The following is a 17,238-nucleotide window of genomic DNA, read 5'->3' on the forward strand; positions in this document are numbered from 1 at the left end:
AAACTTCAGCCAGGTCCTGCTTGAACCTGGCTATCCCTGGTGTTCTGCTCAACTAGGAAATTGCATCACCTTATTCTAATTAAATCAGCTTTTCCTCTTCAGCTGGGGTTTTCTTTGTGTTTTGGCCCTGCTGTCTCCACGGCACTGTTGTGCATGATTAAGGAATTAGCAAATTCCGCCCCACGAGTGGCTGCGTTACGCTGTGCGCGGGGTGGCTCCTGCGCCCAAGAGCGTGGAGCACTCTGAAGTTGTTGGAGTTCGGCTTTGGGGGCCGAGCTGTGATAAGTAGCAATTAGGGGGATCTGTTGATGCTGTGAGTTGTGTTCCCTTCTGCCAGCGATGTAGTTGTCCGTGTATCATCGTAACTTTACCGGGCTCCACTCCTGCTACGCCTCCCCGCCGGCAGCACGGCCCATACGCTGTGCCTTAACGCCCCTTCTGCCCATTTCCCACGTCGAGTGAAATGCAGGGCTTCCCTTGCTTCGTGTAACCAACAACAAATGAAAATAACCCACCGAGGCTAGGATAAGCCATGCTAACGGGCCTGACTAGCATTGCTGCACATTTGCCATCGATATTGCAAAATACGCTAGCTTATTTTGCCCACGCATTCCTTTTTTGCCCCTAGGAAAATCTCATCTAGGAAAACCGAAGGTTTTGCTTGTAAGCGCTTTGGCTGCCAGCGTCTGCTGCTGCTGCTGCGTCTCGGCTAGCCGCTGCCGGAGGCTGGGACACGCCGGAGGTGCCGTCGGATGGCGGGGAAAGGGGACGTTGCCGCTGCTCCCCGCCTGCCTGCGTCTCCGGGGCTGCACGCGGGGCCGGGCACCGCCGCAGCTATGCGGGGAATTCTGGCCCCCAGCCCGGGCGGCTGGGGGAGGCTGGGAGGCTGCCGGGCCCGAGCGGACGCGGCGCGTGGAGCGCGGAATCTGTCCGGCTGGGAGTTCTCCAAGGTGCTAAAATAGCCCCGCGGGATCGGGTTGCGGGCCCGAAATAGCCCCCGGCGGCTGCGCGGCGGCAGAGAGCCTGTCGGAGCCTTTATCGGTAGTATTTTTAAACCCGTGGTTTTCGGATTGCTTTCCGAGCACAGCGCGTCTCCTCCGAGCTCGCTGCATCTCTTCCCCCGTGCCTGCAGCAGCACCGCGCTCCGCGCGCCTGTGAGCGACGTGGCCCCGGTGCAGGGATCAGGGATCGGGACATTTCTCTCCCGAGCTCGGCTTCTCCGGCTTGCGACTGGCGGTCGCAGCCTGCCTGTCCGCAGGGTAACCTGCAGGGAAGCCTGACACCGCTGTGGCCTCGCTTCCTCTCCTTGCAAATGGGAGAGCAAATTGCTTTGCTTTCCTGTTCCACTCTTGACGGGGGCACGTTAGCAACGTCTCTGTGCCGGGGCGTGCCTCCTCCTCTGGCTCCTTCCCCGCTGATCACTTGTGCTCGTGCATAAGGCTGGACTCCCGAGTGTAGTAACTGTACATGCAAGGCAGAGAAATTCCCCCGTACCTGGGAATGGTGGCAGCGGGAATGACAGGCACCAGATTAAATTAGCCCCTGGTGCTTTCAAGGTATTTTTTCCCAGTGAGAACTCCGAAGGAACATGCAACGGGGGTGCTGACTTCTCCGATAGTGCAGGAATGCAGCTGCCTAGCCGGTGAGCAATGAGAGCCGCTCTGTGCCAGCGACGCAGCAGCATCCGCACACGCTGCTGGGCTGCCCCAGCCCCGAGTGGTAATTTGCTGCCTGAACTGAAAGGACTCACAGATTATGGGACGGGTAAGGATGTCCGAGAGGGGAAGAGCTGCGCCTTGCCTAGCTGAGATAGCCTCACAGAACAGCAGTAGGCTCTTGGAGGATGTGATTCATAAATAAGCTGATGAATATTATTTTCCTTTGATTCATAGGGGAGGAAAATACGAGTAAAACCTAAGACTCAAGGCTCCTTAGTATTTCTAACACTGATTTGCCCGGCTAAGCGTTGGACTAGCCTATCAGGGCCAGCTTGTCTGTAAGACAGGCACAGACAGGACACGTAGATCTTCTAGAGCATTTTGAGAACTTTTGATAAAAAGTGCAAAGAAATTGAAATATAATTGTAGAAAGCCAAGAATCGCCTTTCATTTAGCACTTAAGCTCTCCTGTGCATTTTGGACAAGACTTTTAAAGATATCTAGGTGTCTGATTCCTAATGCTACCTGTGCAAATACCGACTTTCATAACTTAGCATTTATATAGGTAAATATCACTGGAACCAAGAAACGTGCCTGTTGTGTTCCTTGGTGCACTGTTAATCTTCTGCACTTTTCTGTCCACGTATGATTTCCAAGGGCCACCAGGCAATGGCAGGAGGGACTGCAGTTCTTCCCTGTCCTCTGCAGCAGGATTTCCCAGCCCCTGGCGTAAGCCCATGCCGGGGGAAGCCTTCCTTCTCCCCTTCCCGTGGCCTCCAAGGGTGCCTCCTCCGCTGCGGCCGGCTGGCACCGGTGCTGCTGAGCACATCGCGGTTCGGGGACGAAGGCAGCGCCTGTCCCCTGCTTTCCGTGTGGGATCTGTGATGCTGCCTGGCACGGCAGGAACACGTGCCGTATTTAGGCCACGCTCAGTGCTGGGGGCAGGGGGATGGGAAGTCATTAGCAGAGCCGTTCTCCTTTAATCAGAAGGCAGGTGCTGCTTCTCCTTGGGCCCGGACACAGGATTAGCGCTGGAGGACGTTGCGGGGGGTACCCGAGGGGTAGGAGGGGACAGCGAGGACGGGGCTGCTCACGTTTGGAAGATACGTACACCGTGGAGAGGCAAGTGCTAGCTGGGGTGCCCCGACAGGGGATGCGATGTTGCAGAACAGGCAAAGCGGGGGGAACCTCTCTGGGTAGATCCCCTTGCGGGAAGCCCCCAAGCAAGGGCTGTCCTTGGAGGTTTCAACGCCAGGCTGGACAGCCTGCCGCAGGAGCAACGCTGGCCTGTCACGGGGGGATGCAGGGGACCGTGATCTCTTCTAGCTCTGATGCTCACATATTAAAACATGCATTATGGTGGGAAAAAACTACATTTCCCAGTCTCCTTTGCAACCCTGGGGAATAAGCAATTGGAAGATTTAAATAGACCAGGCCAGAAGCAACCAACCTTTGGCACAATGAATTTCCCTCCTCTTCTTCCAATCTATTGGCTGTTTAACCTTTTTCCCTGGCACTGGAGTGGCTGCCAAGCCTGGCATTAATTTCCCTTCCAAGCTTGCTAGGCCCATGAAGTAAACAGCCATGTGCATTCCTTACTCTATATTTAACAGCTGCAGACTGTGCTGGGGGCAACTGCACCAGAGGGGAACCTTTGTAGCTTCCCAAATTCATAACTCTCCAGGGTGGGAGAGGGGGAAGCAGCCTGCAGGGAGAAGAGGGATTTCTCTCCTTGCTGGCATTTGAAAAGCAGGTTCCACCTAGCAAGAGGCTGCAATGCCAGCATCCCAGGCGCGGCCCAGGGCAAGGGACAGGAACAACGTCCTCAACAGGGCTGAGTTCCTCTCCCTGAATCAGCCCTTCAAAGGAAACCAGGAGAGCAGGAGCTTCAGCAGAAAGCAGAGCGGCCAGGCCGGAGCAGCTGGTGCCCCGAACAGCAATCCCAAGGAGCGGCGGCAATCCCAGCAGCTGCCCGAAGAGGACTGCATGCAGCTCAACCCCTCCTTCAAGGGAATCGCCTTCAACTCCCTGCTGGCCATCGACATCTGCATGTCCAAGAGGCTAGGAGTGTGTGCCAACAGAGCCTCGTCCTGGGGTGGTGCCCGCTCCATGATTAACCTCCTGGGGATAACGGGGCATGGGATCCCCTGGATTGCAGGCACGCTCATCTGCCTGGTGAAGAGCAGCACGCTGGCAGGCCAGGAGGTCCTCATGAACCTGCTGCTAGGTGAGTGGCAAACCTCCTTCCCCGCAGTGAAAGCCCTGCCCTAGTCACAAGGGACAGCAGCCTTGTGACTCTGCCTCCTCTGACTGTTCCCAGCCACGGGATGTGGTCAGGAAGCAGGACTTTGTGGTGACTGACCTTTGGGGTGAATGCTGCACTTAGCCGTCTTGGCAGCTTCAGGCCGGTCCTGAGTACCGTGGCTGATGGATGTGGCAAAAAGCTGAGAGGGATGGAGCAATTCTGGCTGCTGATTACATCCGCTGATTAGGGGCAGGCCCCTGGTCTCCCCAGGCCTGCACAGGGCAGAGTGTTGTCCAGTCACACCAAGAAGGTGTCTGTGATATGTAGGCAGGTATCAGCAGCGATGTCTTTTATTTACTCTGTGATTTTTGTGCTTTGGTGTCTTGGCCAGGTGGGGAAAACAGAAAGATTTTAATCCAGACGTTATGTTTGCAATGTGAACCAGAGCCTGAAGATATCCTTGAAAACAAAAATTCTACCCCCTTTCCACCTCCTTGAGCAGACGCTGGCTCCTCTTCTCAGCAACCGCATAATGGAGTCCTGGCTCCCTCCCTGCTGCTGTCTGATCTTGCTTTCTTCTTCCCATGAGGACCTTTCTTGCTGCTGTCCCCATTTCCTTGCGCTAATTTGACCGAGAGGCCTTGAAGACGGGATCTGATCTCTCTGGCTCTCCTGCTAGTCCTTAGGCTTTTCTTGCGGTGATCAGTATTCTTGTTTCTGGAGGTTGGGACGTGTTAAAGGAGTTGCTTCCTCAGTTGAGCAGGGCTCAACCCAGCAGTATGGACCGATGTCCCACTAGTGACCAGGCTGAGCTCTAGACATGACTTGCCTAAGATCCAGGCCCCAGTCCACCCCTGACCATGCATGCTTGGGGGCCTTGCCCTTCTCTCTCTTCTTCCCTCAGTATGTGGCCTTGTTATCGCATCTCGCTCTATGACTAATTATTAGCTCACTTGGCTGTGGGCAGCCTTCGTGTTTTACCCTCTCCCCCAAAAACAGCAATCAGAGTTCCAACTTTTGGTTGGTGAGGGAAGTTGGGAACATTAGGTTTAGGCCCTTGCTTCTCAGTGAGCCTTTTGTGGGGGATGTAGAGATGTTTTATTCCATATAGGCACGTCAGGAAAGGGATGTCCTGTATGCGGGGGCTGGCTGTGATGGGATACGGGCTTTGCAGCATGGTCCCAGGTTTCTTTTTTAGAAGTTTATCCTTTGGAGAAGGTGAAGATAGCACTGAACTGGTTTTAAAAGCACAGCTGTAGCTGCCTTTTCTGCCCTCTGCCTTTGAAAGAGACTGTCCTCGTGCTGTGACATCTAATGAAGAGAGGCCATAGTGGGGAATAAGCAAGAATAGCATTGGCATGATGCAGAGCCCTCTGACGTCAGCAGGAGTTCTTCAACTGACTCCTCAGTGCTCTGGGTCAAACTCTTACTGGGAAAAGAAGCTCCATTTTAAAGGGCATGAGGATGAAATAGTAGGCAACTAACAGCAACCGGCACAGTTTACAGATGTTTCTTGACCCTGAGATCCTTTGACAGTTCAGGAGCCTAAAAACTGGTCTTTCTGTCTGCCAAACATTTGAGATCCTATAAAAAGTGAATGCCACTTTTGGCTTAAAAACAGAAAAGGTTTCCTCGCTCTTCTGTCGCCATGTGAGGCAGTCCAAACGCAAAGCCACCTCCAGGCTGCATTGAAACTTTGAATATCGTGTGGTCATTGGGAAAACTCAGCACTGCAGCGGCTAGCTGCTGTGCTTTGGAAGAGCAGGACCTGCATCTCCAGCTCTCCCTGGCTCAGATTTGCTGCCCAGGGGCTCCTCTGGGAGTTTCTGAAGTCTAGACACACTGCTCCCTTTTCCCTGCCTGCCAAAAAATGGTTAAATTCATAATTCACTATTCACGGTGTGGTTGGACAGCTCAGTAGAGATGGCAGACTCTGGAGGGAAGCCACTTTGCCCTCCAAACAGACAACACAGACTGGCAAAGGTCCCCTGAGCCTCACTTGTCAGAGCTTCCTCAGCATGTCCTCTGTCACCCTGCAGAACGGGATCTCTGCTGGGAGGTGCGGGATTGGTTTGGTGCTTAATATCGAAGTATCTACTTCCATAATACCTGTGCTGCTCATGGTCAGTAGAGTCTGGCTTGGGCGTGTGGGGTCGGTGGACCTAGACAGATCTCACGAGACGTGTGGTCTCTGAGTAAATGGGAACAGTATGACATGACTGATGAGTCTGCTGCATCTGGCATCCTTGGTCGCTCTTGTTGCTGTTGTTTTCCTGTGGTTCAAATCCAGGAAAATGTAGTGTAAAGCCCTTCTGTCTATGGCTAGGTCAAAGGGAAGGCAACATCCCTGGTGTTTCCCTGGTCTCCTGGGAAGAGGGAAGCAGGGAAGGGAGGTTGTCTACAGTACCCCTTCTTTACCTCCCTTGGCTTTCCTCCCTTCCCCCCGCTTGCTCAGAGTTTGATACATCAAGCAGAATTTCTGATGCAGTCTCTGGGCAGGGAGCCAGCCCATCACGGAGCACTTGTTTGGGATTTGCAGTCAGGCTTTCCAAGGCAAGGAGACAGGAGACTGCTGAAATGGGACTGGGAACCTGGCAGGAGCACCATTGCAGATGGGGGGGGCACTTGCTCTTGAGGAGCTCTTGGTAAGGTCTTTGCCAAAACCTATGGGGGCACTTAGGGTGAGGGGTTCTGACCTCTTTCCCTGGGACACTCCATCCGTCCCAACTGTAGATGTTGGTTCTCAACCCCAAGCAATGTTTTCCCTCCATGTTTGTCATCTGTGATGGAATTTATTGATTCTCCTCATCGTAATCTTTTCCGGCAAACACCAAACAGCCAGAGGAGCACGGTCACAGACTGTTACTGAAAAGATGGAAGAAGTCAGGTATCTGTGCCTGCTATAAAAATCCCTCTGCCAGAATGCTTTCAGGAAGACTGTCGCAGGATGTTTCAGGAAGACCGTATTGCCAGTCCTGGCTTTTAAAAAGTCGGGAAGAAAACCTACTTCCTCTATGCCAAATCAAAAAAAGTCATAGCCCAAGAAACCCCCCAGTTAAAGTTCATTTTATTTGCCTTCTGGTGTTGAAACTTTTAGGAACATTCAAGCTTTTCTCTGCCATCACAAGGATGTCATAAAAACTGAGGTGCTTAGGAAATCATTTGAACCTCACGATTGGGCTTTCAGGGAAAAACAAATATTATGGAGCTTTCAATAAAATTACCAGAGGTGCTCCAGAGAGCAGCTCCATTAAATCTTGAGGTAAGCAGCATCTTGGGTTCTGGTTCTGATCCATCTGGTGAGGATGTGGATCCAAATTTAGTGATTCATTGACTGCAAAGCCAGCAATGAACATTTGGATTATTGATCTAACCCACGGCAAAATACAAGCTGTAGCACATCCCTTAATTTATTCCTGTTCAATTTGTTAAGGCAAAAGACCCAAACATCCAATCTGATATAAAATTTGAAGTGACAGTGATGTTGTCAGAACTGTTTCTAAATTACTGCAGTGGTAGATATTCTCTCAACTGCCTTGCTTTCAGCATGAATTTTCCCTTCCTTCCTTTGCCTCTCCATACCTTCACCTCTTCAGCTGAAGAGCTCTTTTATCCAATATCTCTTCTGCCTCTCAGTATTTTGGATAGTGATCAAGTCACCTCTTCACCTTCTATTTGTTAAGCTAAACAGATTGATGTTGTAAGATTGATGGTCTTTCCAGATCCAGGCACCTTCTTAGCGTGATGGAGATTGAATATGTTGATCTACCCGAAGTGGTAGTTTTGATGCAGTCCACCAATTGTGTCTAGAGCCAAATCGCCGTCTGATGCAGTGAGCATTTATTTAGTTAGCTGCAGTCCAGCTGCCTGAATTTGCTGTCGTAGAGTATTTGCCCGGTTAATGCTTGCACATAAAGCGTCCGGTCTGTGCTTGGTTTGAAATACACATTAAGAGTGTTCTGCCTTGGTCATGGCATCCTCAAAGTTGGTAACTGGGGGTGTTCAAACTGGAAGAGAAAGGCACCGGCTTTCTCTTTGCGTGCTGGACAGAGGTTGGAGCACCGCAGAGCTGCAGATCACTGTGTCCGTTGTGTCCAGCTGTTGTCTCGGTGATGCAAGTCCTAGTCCTCACCCGTTACCGGCTGGCTCTGCATCCAGTGTCTGACTCGTGGGTTGGTTCTTTGGTGCTGTCACTCAGCATTTATCACCATCAAGTGAAGCAGTGCTGGGGGCTGCAGATGTATCGTTGAGAGCAGTGTGCCGGGCTGCGGGTGGGTTGCTTGCCACGAGAGGAGGGAAGGGGGGGAGGCCAGGGTCACTCCTCCGCTCCTGAAGGTGAGCAAGAAGTTAGTTCTTGCTCTCTCCAGCCTTTTCTCTGAGTACAGACCCGGCTTTAGCCTGGCAGGAAAGCAAGCCATGATATTCGGAGGCATAGCTCTCTGCAGATCTGTGACTTTATGCTGACACACACGCACGCATATGCACGTATGTAGGGACAAGACTGCAATCTCCTCATGGCAGCCTTCAAGCAAGACTAGATTAGCAGGGAAGTGGTGAGTTGAGGAGGAAAGAGAGAGAGAAAGACCTTCACAAGGTCCCACAAGACCCCACTGCCCCTTCTCTAACAATAACATGGAGGTGCTTCATGTATTGTGATACTTTTCTTTGGCATCTGCATGGTGAAAATTTGGAGAGTATTGCCCATTGCTATTAAAGGTCACTGAGCAGATTCAGTGCCCAGGCAGTAGAGACAAGCTCATCCTGTTGAGCCTCAGGACTCAGCAGCCCAGACCCAACAGAGAGGATGGGGAGTTGCACTGGCAGATGGATCAGTCCGTACGCAGCAGAGCTTGCTAAGCTGAGAGCCCCAGAGATGGTTTGGGGCCAGATGTGTCTGTTTTTTCCCTTTCATTTTCCCACTGTGAGACTGGAGATTTTCTGAGCTAAACAGGGCAGATAATGTTCCAGCAGGGAAGGAAAGGACAGCTTGGGAGCCAGCTGCCTGCATGAATGTTCCCGGCTTAGACACCATTCCCGGACCTTTCCCCAGCCCCTCTTTGCAAAACTTGGCATAGACACCATTCCTGGACCTCTCCCCAGCCCCTCTTTGCAAAACTCGGCATGTGGAGCCTCTATCCGTGCTCTCCTTCCAGCCTGAGCGCTGACCACTGAAATCTCTGCAAGTTTGCAGCACATCTGCCCAGTGAGGTGGAAACACTTAAATGCAGTAACCCGACGTGACTGACCCACGGTGGGTGCTGAGCGGAGGGAGCAGCACAGAGGTCTGCTCACTGCATCCAGCAGGGCACAGGTCCAGCCTGGCATTGAATATTCCTCTTCATCACATCAGGCTGCAAATATACCTCTTGTTGTCCTGTCTAGATACCTCAGTTAAAGCCTTTGGTCCTTTGGTGGGTGCCAGCCTCACCCTTCATCTCCTCGTGGCTGATGAGCTCGGGCATCTCTGAACAGCAAGCGGAGTCCAGCTCTCCTGGCTTCCCGGCCCCCCTTCCCTGCTTTCCTTACAGCAAAGGCATGCTGCTCGTTGCAGGGCAGCCTTGGAGTCTGCAGTGTCCCTTCCCGCAGAGGACAGCCAGTAAGAGCCTGGGACCCATTTGACTGTTCCTGGAGCAGGCGCAGGGAATATTTCCTGCAACCTGCATAGGGTCTTTGTCAGACCACTGCTCGGATCAGCTCCCTTGGTGCTGGTAAGGGTCTAGGAGATCAAGTCCTGGCTGGCTGTTTGGTGCTAAGGACGGCGTGAGCCCTGCATCCATCAGCTTGCTGTGCTTTGGGAAACTGCAATAAGCTTAAACCAGCCCCCCGTGCAGAGCTAGCAGGCAAAATGTTCCGGAGCCTGAATGCAGATTGAAAGAGAAAAGAAGTGCGAGGGTTGTTAAATGGGAAGAAGGGGAATAAACAAGGGAAATGAGTCATGCTTATGTCTGTCACTCCAGGAACAGCTTCCCATTGCCCCTGGTTCAGAGCTCAGAAGAGACAATAGCTGTTTCACTGATGCAGAGCCGGCCCTGCCAGAGAAGCTGAGCAAGGCTCTGGCCTGAAGGGAAATCCTTCAAAACAGATGAGCCTGTTTGCCTCTAATGCACCTTGACAAGAGCAGTGGTTGGGAAGGACAGTGGAGGAGTCTTAGGCAGCGAGGTGAGTAGCTGGGAGTAGCAGGGGCAGAGGGAGCCAGGCTCTACCCTGGTCTGGGCCAGGCTCGGTGCAGGAGACGCTGGGAGGGAGGATGGGGAAGGGGGGGGTTATATGAGCTTTCTCTTCTTTCTTCCTTTGGAAGGAAGCTCTGCTTTTCTGCTTGGAGCCCAGCTCTGGTCTGGTCCTCCATTTCCGTGTGTGTAGGGATGCTGGAGGGCCTAACTGATCAGAGTCTTTGAAACACTTTAAGGTGTGATGGCTGGAGACCCCGTGGGCATCCGAGAATCAGTCTCAAACTTTTTTGCCCATGTGCCTTATTGGAGGCAGCGGGGTGTAAATACAAGCTGAAGCAGGGCTGAACCCAGGTGAGGAGCCCAGCGTCTGTGGCATCCCCGAGCGGCACCTCCCGCTGCCGGGAGCCATTGCATTCGCTGGGGTACCAGGGCCGGGGCAGCAGTTTGGGGGATGTGGGATGAGCTGCTGGGCACATCTTCCCCATCCGCACGCTGTCCACAGCAGTGGCTTTCCGCCAGCAGGAACAGGGAAGCGGATCAGCCGGGCTGCGACCAGCCCCACGGAGGCCGCACGCCTCCGCAGCTCTCACCCCCCCACGCCGCGCTCGCCCTCCCTCCCGTCGCGTCTCGGCCGTGCCAGCGCAGAGCCCGCCGTGGCAGGCAGCCTGGGAAGCAGCCACGCTCAGTAATTGATTCGGAGATACAAATTGCCCGGCTCCCAAGGGCACCGTATTTCCAAGGGGAGAACTCCAGGCAGCCTGCCTTTGCACTCGGGGCTGTTTCTAATCATCCAGGATATAGCAAATCTATTTTTAGTAGTTGTGATTTATTTTAATTAATTGCACGATGCTGGTTTCTGCCATACTTTCACCTTTCCGCGGCCGCGGCCCCCAGCACCCTTTGCACCCAGAGCCCGGCGTCCTCTGCTGCTTGTTCAGCCGAAAAATAGCTTCCCCCTGAAACACTGTGGCGGCTGATTCATTGCTTCTTGAATGTGCTGTGCCATCTGTGCCTTTTGTCGGTTCTTGCACCTAATATTGCCACATTTTGGGAAGAAAATGAAGTGGAGGAATTTGCTTCCAGGGGAGTGGAGCTCCTCCAGCTGCTGCCAGCACCGCGGAGGGAGGGCGAAGAGGCTTTTGAAACCTGCATCTCTCATTTGTGTGAACTGATCAAAACTACCAATGGCTCATGGCTAATGCCCGTAGGAGATTACGTTGGGAAGCTCCTTTTGGAAGCTGCAGGATGGGGCATGTAAGTAAAATCTGAACAGTTAAAGATGAAAAAAATTAGATTTTTTAAAACAATTTAGTTTTAATTGCTGTGTGGAGCAAAAGGAACTCTTTCCTGGAAGTTTTGACGTTTGTTGGCAGTTCAGAGCTGCATGAGCCTGGCTAATCGCTGAAACAAAGCGCTTTCAAAGCCAGCTTCAGCCCTACACGTGGCCACCGCGGTTGTGGCCCGTCGTGGTAGGACACGTCTTCTCCGTGGGGTTTGGGCAGCCTCTAGCAGCGCGGGAGCCCGGCCAGATCAGGCTGCAGGTTTCTGCTGCAACGCGGGCAGGGAGTTACTGCCTGGGCTGGCTCTGCTTCGAAGCGGTCCCTGGGGCTGAGCAGCGGATGGAGACGGCCCTGCTCCCACGCACGGGTGCCTCCGGAGCTGCCTGGATGTCCTCTCCGTTCCCTGCTGGGCGGGCAGGTTCCCCTTTTCCCCCATGCCGCGTGGCCAGCCGGGAGGTTGAGCCTGGCTTTGGGTGCTGAGCTCGTGGCGCTGAGCCGGGAGAGCTGCCTCGGCTCGTCCGAGTGGTCCCACGTGTGCGGAGCCGTGTGAGTCGCGGCTGCGGGAACAGACGAGGCCAAAGGCTTTTTTGGCCTTCTCCCTTTTTCCCTCGTTCCCTCCTCTCCCCCCCGCCAGCCTGGCACCCAGGGTATTTTTCGGCTGCGGTTTTGGTAACTCGTTTATATGAACATCTCAGCGGGGATCTGCCTCGGTCCCTGGCGATGCCGTCTGGCTGCAGCCCCAGCCGGGGGGTCCCCGTCCTCGGCCAGCCCCACACCCCCTCCGCGAGGCTCAGCAACAGCCATCGCCCCTCGGGCGCCGGGAAGGACAGGACCCCGCGGTGACAGGGGACATCGGCTGCTTGAACGTCCCTTAAAGGAGGTTGGGTTTCGGCTCGGTTTTGTTAAGGCAGCGACGCTGCCCTTGTGCCCTGCCGGGAGAGGACTTGCTTCTCTGCTCTCCTCTCGACTTTTAACGGGTTCCTAACATTTAGTGGTAGGAGCAAAGCAGATAATGGTTTTCCTTTTCGTATTAATAGAAATAAAACGTCTGCCCGGGGGCTCGCTTTCAGCGCGCTCGCTGTGCATCTGATGCCAGATGTTGGCTATTTGCAACACCAAGGTGATCTCTGATGCTAAAATTGTCTCACACAGACAGGACTTGCTCTTGGGTTTCATGTTTTAAGGAAGTTTTAGATGTTAATAGCTTGTTCCTGCAACTGGAGGGTTTTGCACAAGAAATCTGAAAGATTGTTTCCCCGAATAGCAGGGTCAGAGGGAAAATTCTGGATCTTTTTCAGAAAAAATGTGGAAGGAGCAATGGGAGAGAGCTAATCCCTTCCCGTGGTGGCTTTGCTGTGTTTTAAAATTACCCAGTGATACCTGGATCAGGTTTCTCTGGGAGACCAGAGGTGAAGCCTGCCATTCCCAAATGGTTGGGGCCACAGCTCGTAGCCCAGGTGGCAAACGCGCTTCGGAGGCAACCCTTTCCCTCGCCAAGCTTTCCAAGCGAAGGGACACCCGCCCGCGGCAGGGCTGACCACGGGTGCCCGCGGGAACGGCGACCCTGCAGCGGCGTATTTAGTGCATGAATGTGCCCAGCTGAGGAGGGAGGATTTTGTTTGCATTGAGCTGAAACAGCTGAGGAGGGAGGATTTTGTTTGCATTGAGCTGAAACAACGGAGGGGAAAAAACCCCAGTTCAGCCTGAGTCCAAGCGGGTATGTAGGTCAAGGAATTGCAGGGGAATCGGACCCAGGCTGCGGTGCTGAGTGACGGCACCATTTGTATCTATTTCTGCAGGACGGGCCGTTTGCTGGCGGTGCCGCGAGCCGATCCGCTCCGGCATGGCATGTCCGTGGGCAAGCGGGGGGGACGCAGCCTTGCTCCCCGGGGTTTTGCAGAGGCTCTGCCAGCACGAGCTCCCCGGAGCTGGGTGCCAGCAGCGGGACCCCCCGTGCCGCGGGGCGGTGGTTGGAGCAGCACGGGAGGCTCAGGCTGTTTCGCAAATAAGTTGCTTCACGGAGGGAAAAGAAAGTGCAGGGGGAAGTGACAGAAAAAGCACTGAACTGGAGGATTATTTTTTTTTTCGCTTTTAACAGCAGATTAACCCCCAGTCTCAACGCTGTCGTGCCTCTGGATCTCGAAACGTGGACAAATGAGGCTTTTGACTTTCTGTGCACTATCTGACAAAAATTAAAACTAGCAGTACTGCAGGTCCACTTTATTCGTCTTCTAAATGAAAGGGTTATTGAAACTGCTCTTCAGTTTGCTCTTCACACTGCGAACACTGCTGCGTGCGCACGCCTGCATCCCTCGAGTCGCCCTGACATCACCTTTGACCGAAAAAAAGTCTTGTAAGTGCAAAATACCAACGCTGAACACTTTGCATCATTAAAACATAAAATGTTTGTGTGACTGAGCTACGGACAGATTTGGTAGGGAATGGTCTCTGGCAGGGGTACTGAATCCCACGGGAGATGCCGGGGTCCTTTGGGGTGCCCAGCCTGGTTCCCGAGCCCCGGCCCGGGTTCCTCGGCAAGCCAATAAGCTGTTGACTTCGGCAGGAGGAGTTTGGGCCAGAGTCTTGTCCTGGCAGCCCTGGTGTATCATATCTCTGAAATGAATGCACGAGTCCGTGCTCCTGGGTAGGAGGTTGCTTCCTAGAGCTTCACATCTTTCCTAGCTCTTAAAATGCACGGAGAACTGCTCAAACAGCGTCAGCGTGCCCCAGAGCAGGCTGCAGTCCCATGTCTGTTTTTCTCCCCTGTCTGCTCGTCGCATCGGAGGTGCTCTGGGCAGAGGAACCTGCTGTCCTTGTCCCCCCAAGGCCATCGCTAGTGCTGCTGGACCTGTTTCTTGAAGCGCGTTCCTGCATCCCTCCACCACCTCGAACCTCTCCACCTCACTGCAGGCGTTATCTGTAAACCTTTCCTTCCTGCCTGCCTTCACGTCAGCCGCGTGTTTCGTTGCTGTGTTTGAGCAGGAGTCCCGCCGCGCTCTGTGCCACTGCTGCTGTTGCGGCTAGCAAGGAGCTGGGGTCCAGCCGTTCCTGCCGCTCCTCAGTGGTGCTGGGAGCTCAGGACGTGGCTCGGCCTGGACCCGGGAGCCAGGAGGTCCATGGAGCTGTGAGTGAGAACACAGGCTCTGCTGTCCACCTTCCCTACGCAAGAAGCCCTGAAGAAAAATAGCCCTCTCTAAGGAGTGAATTTGGCCAGGAAAAAATTTCACCTCCTTGCAGTGCTGGTGCACCGGGGCTGGCTGCACGGCGGTGGCACGCGCGGGAGGAGGACGAGGAGCGCGGCCGCGGCGGCTCCTCGCTTCCCAGCTCCTGCGAGGGCTCGAGCAGCCCCGCTGCCTCGCAGCCAGCTCCCGGGAGCGCCTGCCTGCAGTGTGCCGTCTCATTTCTCTTCCCCGCAGCCGCACTCCCATCCATCCTCCCGAAACCTTGTCAGCTCTCAAAGTCTTCATTAGGGCCGGGGAGCCGGGCGCCTGGCCTCTCGCGCTCCCGCAGACGGAGCGGGCTGTGCTGGCCACAGTACATATTTCCTTGTCACTGCAGTGCCTGCCCGGAGAGGAGCTGCAATCAGCACTCTAACTAATTAGAAGGGCTGGGGAAAAGCAGATGAGGGGATTTGAAAAAAAATCAATGCTAGGCAATAGAGTTGACGGTACCTGTTGGCTGGGGCGATGGGGGATGGGGCGAAGAGGAGGCTGGTGAGACAAGTGCTGATGGGTTTCACTCCAGAAGCAGTTGAGGAAGAAAAGCTGTTTGATATCGAAACCTGCAGCGTTAGGGTTGTTCCTTCTGCTGCCACATGTCCGTGGTTGCTGGGGCTGGGAGGTTTGCTGCCCGCAGCCCCGTTTGCGCAGGGCAGGGAGGCTGCGGGGGGGATTGCAGAGTGCAGCTGGGGAAAAGGCCACAGGAAGCGAGAAGTGACTAGAAACAAGAGTGAAAACTGGCTTGTCGGTCTTCATTGCTTCAGCAGAGGGAGAGGGAACGAGAGTGGGACGTCTAGAAGGGTGTCACCCGCCCTCTGCATCTGTACGCTGAGGTGCTGTTAAAAACACAGACAACTGTTTCTTAATTGTGTGAGGTTTAATTAACATTTGTGCTCTGATTTGAGGGTGACAGGAGCTGAGTTCAACCTAACACTGCTCCCGTGGCTAGAATTGAACTCAAGGCTTTAGCTGAAGACAGCGACAACCTTCCTATGTTCTGCCCTGAAAACTGCCCTCTACTGTGCTTCTCTCTCTGACCTCCTTCCCTTCCTTGTCTCTTGTCTCGTAGCCCTGCTGATGGACATCATGATTGTGGCTGGTTTGCAGAAACTGGCCAAGCGGAAGGGCCCGTATGACGTCAGCCCTGGCTTGTTGGACTACCTGACCATGGACACGTACGCCTTTCCGGCGGGGCACGCCAGCCGAGCTGCCATGCTCTCCAAGTTCTTCCTCAACCACCTGGTCTTGGCCATCCCCCTCCGGATCCTGCTGGTCCTTTGGGCCTTCTGCGTGGGCTTTTCCCGCGTCATGATCGGACGGCACCACATCACGGATGTCCTGTCTGGCTTTGTTTTTGGCTACTTGCAGTTCAGGCTAGTGGAGTTGATATGGATGTCTTCCAACACGTGTCAGATGTTGATATCAATCTGGTGAACATGGGGGACTTGGTGCCTTTCAACTGGAAACGAGCAGATACTTTAAGGGGCTCCCTCCCACTATTTTTTACATGTTGTCTGTTGGAAAGAGTTGTAAATTCCATGAGTAGTGGTGTTTTTTAATGTTGCTTCCCTGCCTGAAAAAAACGTTACTTGCAGTTGGTCGGGTTTTAGCAATCAAGGGCCACAGCTGTGTTTTGGCCGTATTCTCGAGCTGTATTTGTACAGCAACCAAATTAAGCTTTACAGATGCGAGACATGAGCTACATGCCTGCCTCGTTTGGGTGGCTCACATCTGCACCTTGCTATGTCCTCACGGCGGGCAGCACCGGAGATCTTCCTGAGAACACATTTGTTAACTTCTTGGAGGCTAAAGGATTTTGGCCGCAGTGCTTTTTCTTATTGTAAGCCCAGAGTTTGTGTCCTGTTTAGAGTCAGGACACTGCCAGCATTTCACAGATAATAAATAATCGTAAAATTGCTGCCCTGTTTGGTTCTTCCCCTGGACCTGGGGAGTTTTCCAATATAAGTGGTGGAAGTCTGAGTGCTTGCGCTGCTTTAGTGCAGGCTGGATGATGGTCCTACAGGGACCAGAACTGCGCTGACCCTTGAGAGAAGGGACAAAGGCCAGTTGAGTAAAGCTTTTAGATTCATGTTCAACTTCAAGCATGTGTTGCAGTCTTATTGCCCCTTAGGGGATGGATGCATTCACTTAAATTATTTGCTTTAGAGGGGTGGATCTAGGTACATGCTTAGGACTTCGTTAGGTAGCATGCTGACGTTGGCCCTTCATCATCTGTTCAAATTAATGCTCTGTGAGGGTGCATGTGGGTTTTTTTGTCTGGTAGAAGGACAAATGCAAGTTCCCATTTTCATGCTAGGAGGGGGGTCACACCCCCCTAGGAGGGGGGACAGACTTTGTGCTGAATCATGGCAATTTTGCAAGGCAGGTCTAGATAGAGAGCAAAGAGCCTTTTTCTACATCTTCATGGCCATGATTTTGTGTTTATGCCAAATGTTTCTCTACATGGTAATTTCCAAGGTAAGTCTCTCGTAGCGCTGAATGCTTTCTGGTGCACGCAGCAAGCTGCTGGTGAGCTGGAGAGGCGGCAGGGAGCCAGGACTGACTCCAGCCCTGCCCCTGCTCGCTTCTCTGTGACCTTGTTACTGAGCAAAATACTGAACGCTTCTGTGTCTCACGCTGTGTGAGATGAGGAAAGCACTCTTGACC

The 17,238-nt window shown here is 53.5% G+C and overlaps 1 protein-coding gene across 1 annotated transcript; it reads left to right on the top strand.

Annotated features, from left to right (window-relative positions):
* Window positions 1-3,224: 3,224 nt before the first annotated feature.
* On the top strand, window positions 3,225-16,489 carry PLPP7 (phospholipid phosphatase 7 (inactive)). The gene is made up of 2 exons (XM_026101845.2): window positions 3,225-3,885; window positions 15,641-16,489. Exons 1-2 carry the CDS (start codon window positions 3,435-3,437, stop codon window positions 16,003-16,005), a joined length of 816 nt encoding a protein of 271 aa, XP_025957630.1. The 5' UTR covers window positions 3,225-3,434; the 3' UTR covers window positions 16,006-16,489.
* The last annotated feature ends 749 nt before the right edge of the window (window positions 16,490-17,238 follow it).

This window comes from Dromaius novaehollandiae, chromosome 20, assembly GCF_036370855.1.
Source record: "Dromaius novaehollandiae isolate bDroNov1 chromosome 20, bDroNov1.hap1, whole genome shotgun sequence".
Classification (NCBI taxonomy): Eukaryota; Metazoa; Chordata; class Aves; order Casuariiformes; family Dromaiidae; genus Dromaius; species Dromaius novaehollandiae.

What these genes read in the sequence shown, in the direction of transcription:
- PLPP7 (XM_026101845.2), top strand. Translation starts at nt 3,435, where the DNA reads ATGCCAGCATCCCAGGCGCGGCCCAGGGCAAGGGACAGGAACAACGTC. An exon ending in CCTCATGAACCTGCTGCTAG is followed by an intron (nt 3,886 to 15,640) that starts GTGAGTGGCAAA and finishes CTTGTCTCGTAG; the next exon opens with CCCTGCTGATGGACATCATG.